The 9,561-nt window shown below is 49.7% G+C and overlaps 1 protein-coding gene across 1 annotated transcript; it reads left to right on the forward strand.

Moving 5' to 3' along the window:
- The first annotated feature begins 898 nt into the window (after positions 1–898).
- On the forward strand, positions 899–5,000 carry GDF2 (growth differentiation factor 2). Its single transcript, XM_081562491.1, has 2 exons — positions 899–1,244; positions 4,051–5,000. Exons 1-2 carry the CDS (start codon positions 899–901, stop codon positions 4,998–5,000), a joined length of 1,296 nt encoding a protein of 431 aa, XP_081418617.1.
- The last annotated feature ends 4,561 nt before the right edge of the window (positions 5,001–9,561 follow it).

Raw genomic sequence — 9,561 nt, forward strand, 5'->3', positions numbered from 1 at the left:
TGGCCCAGGCAACCGCCCAGATGACTTGAATCAAGACCACACCATCACCCCCAGACCACTGACAGAGCTGTTCTTGGGTTCCAGGGCCAGGAGGCCTTGATGTGTAAGTAATGTTTTTAGAGAGCAGGCCAGGCAGGTGCAGGGCCTCTGGGGATTCTTCCCAAGCTCCCATTCGGTCAGACCCAGGGTAGAGAAGCTGCAGCCAGAATGCAACCACCCACCCGATTGGGGCCTCACTAAATTATATGTGCCACCTTTACCCATGACCTCTAAGACTCAGGAATTCACTTGACAGATGAGAAATCGAGGCACCAAGTGCTTGAGCCACAGATGCACATTCCAGTTCCACAGGAACCAGGCTTCTTACTAACCCCCCATCCCCACCCCAGTGGTCAGCCGAGGGGCTTCTGGGAGTTTTGTAATGCTGTTTCCATATTTGGAGGACTTTTGGGTCTTATTTCTTTCCTGGATTCTTTGTTTCCGTGGCCCAGGAGATGGAGCATATGTCACCCTGTCTCAAGATTCTTCTGAGAGCTGGCAAGGAAATGAGAAAGGATCCATCCTAATTAGGGGGCAATAACCCCAAGGAGAAACTCGGATTCTTTGCAGCAGGCCGTGTCCTTCCCATTAGCCCTGTGTGTTTGTCAGATGTTTATAGAGCCTTCATTAACAGAGAGCCCCCTTAGATAAGAGGCCTGAACAGCATCAAGGGCCAGATAAGAACAAGTGGAGGGCACTTCGGGGACAGCAGCAGGGTGAGAGCCTGTGAACTGGCCCGGGTGCGCCGTACAGAGCTGTGGGCAGGACAATGCAGGCCGGCTCCTTCCGGACTCCTCCCGGCACCCGCTAACACACCGCGGCTGCCGCAGTCTCCAGACCAGGGCGAGAGCATCCCAAGATGGGCCGTGGGGCGCTCTGGATGGCCCTGCCTGTGCTCTCCCTACTGGCCTGCTCCGCCCTAGGGAAGCCACTGGAGAACCGGGGGCGGCCGTCCACTGGGGGAGATGCCCACCGCCTGCTAGGGGGGCCGGGCGGTGAGCAGGAGGGGGTCACCTTCGACCTGAGGATGTTCCTGGAGAACATGAAGGTGGATTTTCTGCGCAACCTCAACCTGAGTGGGGTCCCTTCTCAGGACAGAACCCGAGCCGAGCCACCGCAGTACATGATCGATCTATACAACAGATACACCACCGACAAGACGTCCACCCCTGCGTCAAACATTGTGCGCAGCTTCAGTGTGGAAGGTAGAGTCGGCTCCATGGGGCGCCCCGGGTGGGGGCGGGGGGACTCAGTGGTCGGTCCATGGCTGCGCTGCCCAATATGGCGGCCACTTGAGACATGGGACTCTTTGTTTCAATTTAGGTTAATTTAAATGAAATAAAATTAATAATTTAGTTAGTTTCAGTAGCTTGGATGCAAGTGCTCAGCAATCACGCCTAGCTACCCTATAGGAAATGGAGACTGTAGAACAATTCCATCATTGCATACAGTTCTACCAGACAGCTCTGCTCTAGAAAATTCTCCCTCTCTGGGCCTAGCACCACATTAACACAGTGGGTGCTGAAGGAATGCCTGCTCGCTTTCTTCCATCCCCTCCTTACCTCTCCCTTCCCATCCTGTCTCCTTCCTACTTAAACACAGACAACTTTAGCCTCTAACTAACAGGCGTCTTTTTAAACACTGAAAGACTGCATTTCTCACTAATCAAAAGGTGTTTAAAATTCAGATAAATTCCTCTAAGAAGCACTGAAAGACAATGTAATTATTTTCTAAGTATAAAATAATTTCCCTGATTAAGTAGGATTAGAAGATAACGAATGTCAACTTAGGGCTTATGTCCTCTAATTCACACCATGTAGGTGACATGATCTTGTGAGCAGTGAGCCAAGGCTTGCAGACCCTGAGGGAACTTTCCCAGTTCACTTATTAGTTAAGTAGCTGGATTCTGACCCACTCTCACCTGTTTGCACAGCTCAGGCTTTTTCTGCAGTTGCAGCCTCTAACCAACCAGGCACACAGGACTTCTTCCCTCCTGAGCTTGAGGCCTGCAGACTCCTAACCGTATGCCCTAGCTAAAAGATGCTGTGGTCATGTAGTGTGCCTGGCAAAGCTGTATTTTCCAATGGCCCATGTGCTGTGCTTAGTTGCTCACTCATGTCTGACTCTTTGTGACTCCATGGACTATAGCCTGCCAGACTCCTCTGTCCATGGGGTTTCTCCAGGCAAGAATACTGGAGTGGGTTGCCACGCCCTCCTCCTGAGGATCTTCCCAACCCAAGGATCCAACCCAGGACTCCTGCATTGCAGGCAGAGTCTTTATCATCTGAGCCACCAGGGAGGCCCCTGATGGCCCCAAAGGAAAACAAAAATCTAGATTTAATGTGGACCTGTCTTATTTCTAAAAGATGGGTTTAATTTTTTTTTAATGCAGTCTTCAGGTAATATAGATACTGCCAGCATCACACTATGCCCATGGGACATGTCTGTAACCCCTGCTTTAGGGAAAGGCTGAGCTTCTTTGGCTGGCCTTAATCACCAAATCCTATAGTCTTGGAGTCCAGTGTTGGGATCCATCTCAGTGACCCCTCCCTGCTCCCCTACTCCCAGCATTGTCTGTGTCCCAGAAGCAAGTGCTCTGATCTGATCCCAGCTCTGCCTGTGGCCAGTACTGCTGTGGAGGCAGTGATCATTATCACAAACAGCCCGAGTGTGGCTCAGGCAGAGAGAGCACTTGTTCTCTAGATATCTGATGTCGTCCCTTGACAATTTTCAAGGCATGCCTCAGAGCACAGCCAGTAGTTAATGCACTGCTCATGGATCCCACTCACTACTCGCATATGATGAGCGGGCTTAACACATGGTACAGAAACTAAAACAGCACATCCATGCTGGGTGAGGGCACACAGAGAGCTGTGTGAAAGGCCATGTGCTTGGGGTAATGGAGCATGCACAGGTAAAGTGGAGCATGCACAGTTTCTGGGGAGGACATAGAAGTACTGGTTGAGCATCTGCTGTGAACCAGGGACAGTGTTGGGTAGGTTTCATGTGCCTTCTTGTCAAAGCTTCACACCAACCCTGGGAAGGTGGTAGGATGGAGACCCAGTCTACAGATGAGGAAACTAAGGCCCAGAGAGACTCAGGACTTCTCCCAGTTCATAAGCCTGGAAGAGGGAGAGTCAGGATTGGAATTTTAGACTGTCAGATGCTGCCAGGTTTCATGACAGCACACAGTCTCCCCTCATGTTGGCACATAGTATGGCTCAGAAAACACAACTTGTTTTCCCTCCTGTGACCAGGCCATGGTATAATAGAGATGTGCTAATGGCTGAGAGTCAGCCAGGGAAGTGGGAAGAGAGACAGTTGTGTGGCTAAAAGGCAAGCTCCATATATGTCTAACATGACCAAGCCATTGAGGTTAATCTATTTTTTTCCTCACACATTAAAAAAAAAGCAAACCACCTTCATTTTGCTCATAAGTTATAATTCTGAATGATTTTCTCCATGATTTAGGTGATATTTTTAACACTGTAGTAATAAAATTTCACCATCCCCTCCCAGGATCTCCCCTTTAATATTGTATACTCAGGATTTGCACTCTAAGGCTGATAGTGTGCTTTGATGTTTTGTTTATTTGGTTCTTTTATTTTTTTAAGTGAGGATCTTTACAGGATGTGTGCACTTTGGCAGCTGCACACGCTAAATCCAAGTCTCCACATCTGAAAAGTGTAATAATAATTAGATCTGCCTTGGGTCAATGGGAAGAGAAATGTAAAATATAGTATGCAAAGGTGGGTGCATAGTAGATGCTCAGTAAACAGCTGGAGCTGTGAGTTTCAATGCAAGACATCTCCTGCCTCTGTTTTTCTTTGGGAGATGTCAAATGTATCTTTGAAATACTCTACTACATTAACGTCTTGAGTGAAACCAAAGCGAGACCTGTTAGAGACAGACAGTGTCATGCTCAGTGCCCTTTCATATAAATCATGAGTCTCAGGTTTGGTATTGTGAAAACAGACCCTCCCAGCAGACGACTGTATATTTGCATTTCAGATGCTGTCTCTGTAGCCACCACAGAAGACTTCCCTTTCCAGAAGCACATCTTGCTCTTCAATATCTCCATTCCCAGGCATGAGCAGATCACCAGGGCCGAGCTCCGACTCTACCTCTCCTGTCAGAGTCACATGGACTCCTCTCACGAGCTGAAAGGAAACATGGTCATTTATGACGTTCTGGATGGAGCTGAGGTCTGGGATGCTCCTGGGGGAACCAAGACCTTCCTGGTGTCTCAGGACATCCGGGATGAGGGCTGGGAGACCTTTGAGGTGTCCAGTGCCGTGAAGCGGTGGGTCCGGGCAGACTCCAACAAGAGCAAAAATAAACTGGAAGTGACAGTGGAGAGTCACAGGAAGGGCTGTGACAAGCTGGATATCAGCGTCCCCCCAGGATCCAAAAACCTGCCCTTCTTTGTTGTCTTCTCCAATGACCGCAGCAATGGGACTAAGGAAACGAGGCTGGAGCTCAGGGAGATGATTGGCCATGAGCAGGAGAGTGTGCTCAAGAAGTTGTCCAAGAACACTGTGGTGGAGGCAGGTGAGAACAAAGATGAGGAGGAGGAGGATGTGCAAAGCCACATGACCATGGAGTCATCTTTGGTCAGACGGAAGAGGAGTGCTGGGGCCAACAACCACTGTCAAAAGACCTCCCTGCGGGTGAACTTCGAGGACATCGGCTGGGACAGCTGGATCATTGCGCCCAAGGAGTACGATGCCTTTGAATGTAAAGGTGGCTGCTTCTTCCCCCTGGCTGACGATGTGACCCCAACGAAACATGCCATCGTGAAGACCCTGGTGCATCTCAAGTTCCCCATGAAGGTGGGCAAGGCCTGCTGTGTGCCCACCAAACTGAGCCCTATCTCCATCCTCTACAAGGATGACATGGGGGTCCCCACCCTCAAGTACCACTATGAAGGGATGAGTGTGGCAGAGTGTGGGTGCAGGTAGTGCTGGCCTGTGGGCGGGGGAGGCAGGGTGGAGAGGCTCCTAGTGACAGGTCCTGTGTCCCACTGAGCATGACAGGGACCAAGTCCACCTGCATGCCAATCTGGAGAAGGAAGGGGAGCCACCAGGTCCTTGAGGTAAAGACCTGCTCTCCCTCTCAGGGCCCACCCCAAGCACACACCACTGGGCTAAACTACAGGGGAGGGGATGCCAATGGGCAATAGGGTTTGGGGAGAAGAGGAAAGCCTGGAAGGGTTGCTGGGGTGGGAGGGGAGATGAAGAGATGGGGACAAGAGAAAGAATAATCCAGAGTCAGCAGAAAACTGAGCAAAAATGAGGCCGAGAAGTCTAAACGCGAGATGCACACAGATTAATGGAAATTAAAGCAAGTGAGAGGGACAGGATTTACTGCAATAACCACAGTGCATAAGGGGGAAAGAAATGGCCCACGTGTGCCACACCCACTGCACATTATTCCCACAACTCATGAGATGGGCGTCATGACTCCCAATTCACACATATGGGAGCCAAAACTTGGGCTCAAGTAGCCCAAATAGCAACAGTTCAAGTAGCAACAGTCAATGGCATGATTCCAATCCGGGGATCTCCACAGGTCCATCAGTCACCAAAGCCGAGGACCTCCCCAAGTACCCTGCTGCAGTTTAGCAGGACACCTGATAACTGAAGACAGTTAGACTTTGGGAGGTGGGGACTGGGGGGCAAACTGAACTAAGTCCGACCAGTACCCAGCAGGAAGACTGGGCTACTTGTCACATCTAGGGTACGTTCTGACTGCTCTGTGACTGTGTCGATTCAGTGTCCAAGTGCTCTTTAAGATATCCCTGAGTCACTGAGAACTGTCCCTTAAACCAGCTGCAGGATGGAGAAAATGCAGGACGGACGCCCTCAGGCTGTAGTGTATGCTGTGGCCAGAGGAACTTTGACCCACTGGCACAGAGCTTGTGTGACCAGTGGTTCATACAGGGCCACTCGCTGCCATGGACTCAGACTGCAAGATGGTTTGCAGAGGTGCACTGTGTTTACCCTGAGGGACGGGCAGCCCATGGCCTGTGTCTCTGCAGTTACTTAGTATAACCAGCTCACCACCATCACAAACCCATGGGCTCCTGTCCCACAAGGACTCCATGGATGACAAGACCTGGATTTGAATTTGTTGAAATAAATGCATTCTTGCTTTGGTATTTGCAACATCCTTGTTTTTACTCCAGGTACTCAGGTGATGACATCCAGTCTTCCTGGGTTGAGGGCTCCCGCCAGTGATGCACTCAGGTCCTTATTGGCCACATTTGATTCTGGCTGCACTCACTGGCTGTTTTGAGTAATGTGCATCCAGTCCCGGTCCTGGTCTTGGGCCTTGGGATGAGACTTCATCTCCACTGACCGCAAGAGAGGACCTCTGACTCTCAGAGTCACACATGGAAGAGGGTGGAGTAGGAAGAGTCTGGAAGTGGTGAAGATTCCACTCCATGGCCCTTCTGATTGCTGGCCAGGGCAGATCCCATAAGAAGCCTGGAGAGACCCAGGTCATTCCCATTGGTTGAAGTTCCCAGAATATTTTTTTTTAATGGCTTGTGTTAAATGTTTACATGGAACCAATGAACAGCTTTAATACCAAAAACACAATAAAGCTTTATTGTTTAATTACTGGAGTTACAGAAGATGCTAATTCCTGGTATGACAGTGTTGCTCAATCATAAGGATGGATAACAAACATCTTTTAGTCCCTGTGGTATGTTTCTGTGCCTGCATCAAAATTTCACTTGGAAATAAAGCCAAATGTCTAATCTGTGGTCTTTCTTGAGTGTGAGACCTGGGCCCGATGGTCCCCTAGCCCCACACCCTGTCCATTCCTCCCTCCAGGCCCTTCTTTCCCTGAGGGGAGGTGGAAGGGAGGAGCACAGAGAGGGGTGGGCATGTGCGAATGAAGTCTCTGCTGGACAGTGAGTGTGTGGGCTCATGGTCCTCTCAAGTGGGACCTCTCATGGTCCCACTATCACGCTTGCATTCTGGGGGCCACGCAGGGCCCCACCTGCAGGGCCCCACCTCCATTGCCTTCAGGGTCATCCATGTTGGTGCCCAGACTGTCCTTCCTTTGCCTGGAAATAGTCCTGCCAGATGCTGCTTAACCAGCCTCTTCCTCTGGCTGAGTGACCATCACCCTGGTTTGCCTGGGATGGTCCTGGTTAATCCATGTTGTCCACATATAACTAGGGATCCTGTTTGGATGAAAGGGCATATGGTATCCATAGTCAGGGCCAGCTCAGGGCAGTTGCTGACCTCACTTTTCCTCCATGGCTTAACCATTCTTGCATTTTTCTCCTATGTTCACGAGACATGTCATTACATATATAAATCCCAATAATAACAGAGGACAGTTAGGAGCAGCAGGTTGGCTGGAAGCACACCAGGTGTGGGGTTGCCTAGCCTGGGCTCAGGTCCTGACCAGGTCACTCACTAGTTCACAGTCACATCAATGGTCACTGAGTCTTTATGTCCTTGCTTATAACCCCCGAAGTGCAAATGCTTCCTGGGTACTTAGAAAAAGCTTATTGAGGTCTTGCTTCTCTTTCTGAGTAATGCTTAGAAAAATATTAGAGCCACTCTGTTACCTTCTATTATTCTCTTTCACCCTGAAATCTTCATTTCTTTCCTCGTTATCTTGTTGATTTCCCCCCTCTTCATTTTTCCCCATGCTCTGCCAATATCTTTGGCCTTCCTACCTGTACCTGGGTTGGAAGCAAGAGTCACCTCTGCCTGCATGTCCTCTTCCCAGGCACACACACCAGAGGTCCTCTGGTGCTGGGCACTCAAACCTGAAATGTAACCACATATTTGGGTACTGCAAAGACAACTCTCTACTTCCTTGATTTGCCTGGACCCAGAGGTCTCATGGAGAAAATCCTGAAACCTGTTAATTATTGGGGTTTATATGTGTAATGACATGTCTGGTGAACATAAGAGAAAAATGCAAGAATGGTTAAGTCATGGAGGAAAAGTGAGGTCAGCATCTGGAGGGCAGGCCCTGCTCACCAGCAATGTACTGATCACTCCAGACACAAGGTGAGGCCACCCCAGGCAAGATGTCCTGGGAAGGATAGACTACAGGTAAACCAGGCCGAAGAGCACCATTGAGAGCGAAAGCTGATCTGGTTGTAAGATGAAGGATGCTAGTTCCCCAGTCTTCCCGGAGAGAGCTAAAAGGAAGACCTTTGTTTAGTGGCTTGGGAGGGTGATAGGAGGAGAGAGAGAGGAATGAACAGGGGAGGAGAGGAGGCAGCCCTCTTTGGGAACAGATATGCTCAGGGGACATCAGAGGTGGGGAACAGCTGAGCCTAGTAACCTGAGCAGATCCTCAAGCCCTCCAAGGTGTGCCCTGCAACCTGTTCCCAGGCCTGCCAGGTGGATCTGCTCTTAGATTTCCAAGGCTGTGTTCCATTCACCGTTCCCATTCATCTGTGTCATCCCATCTTATCCTGTGGATTCCCATGGAATAGGGGATGGTGTTCCCTCTGCTGGATTCAGGCTTCACCCAAGCATCCAGCAGACTGCCCTGGAGTTACGGAGACACAGCATTGTTGGAGTTACTAAAGCCAGAAGGAATCTAGGCCTTGATCGTGTTCCTACCCCCCACCTCCCACCACAAGTGCATGCCTGGGATTCAGGGACCAAAGCCCAGGTAAGTGTGTGCAGAATCTTCAGAGGATGACAGTATCCTCCCTTCCTTCAGTCAATCCACTGCTCCTCAGCCCTGTGATTCTGGGCAAGTCCTATTATCCCTCCAAGCCCCAGCATCCTCACCCATAAAAGAGGAGAAAGAGTGGTTTAGGAGAAATCATCTTAGAAGCAGGATGTGAACAAGACCTATGAATGAAGGCATCATCATGAACAAATACTGCACAAGGCCTTGCCGACTTAGGCAGGAAACCCACTTGACCCTTGTTTACTACTTTTATGGTTTTATCTCTCTGGTAACAATGACTACTTAGGCATTAAGTCTCTCTGGATTTAATTTAAAATAAATCTTATTTATTTGTGAAAAACAAAAAAGAAAGAAAGAAAGAAAAGCATTCATTCCCAGAACCTCTTTAGGCCCTGCACAGTTTCTAGGCGGGTTCTGGCCACAACTTACTCTCACTGTCTGTAAACTTGAATTTCTGCCCACACTGCACAGAAAATATTTAATGCAGCGAAGAGGCTAGAGAGCCTTGCTTCATAGAGGTTCCCTGCCTGCAGAGAAAGCACGTGGGTGATACTCCCACTGCTCTTAGGACCTTGGTCACTCTGAGAACCTTCCCCTCCCACCCCCACAACTCACACCTCCAAACTGATTCCAGTTCAAATCACCTCCCCCACCGCACCTGGCCCTGCCAGGGTCATAGCCTGACACACAGCATCCCCTGGAGGTGATACTGAGAGATGCACCCATAGTTACTCCGGTTCTTTTCTGCCTTCCCATCAGGCAAACGTTGTTCGGGGGCAGTGAACACTTACGCGAGTGATAAACAGCTGGAGTGATTATTTATTCTGGAACTCCAGTTATAGT

This window comes from Giraffa tippelskirchi, chromosome 2, assembly GCF_054371585.1.
Source record: "Giraffa tippelskirchi isolate mGirTip1 chromosome 2, T2T-mGirTip1v1.2.pri, whole genome shotgun sequence".
Lineage (NCBI taxonomy): Eukaryota > Metazoa > Chordata > Mammalia > Artiodactyla > Giraffidae > Giraffa > Giraffa tippelskirchi.

Excerpts from the sequence above, each read along its gene's own strand:
- GDF2 (XM_081562491.1), top strand. The coding sequence starts at position 899 with ATGGGCCGTGGGGCGCTCTGGATGGCCCTGCCTGTGCTCTCCCTACTG. Across the intron at positions 1,245-4,050 it reads GCGCAGCTTCAGTGTGGAAG|ATGCTGTCTCTGTAGCCACC; the intron begins GTAGAGTCGGCT and ends TTTGCATTTCAG.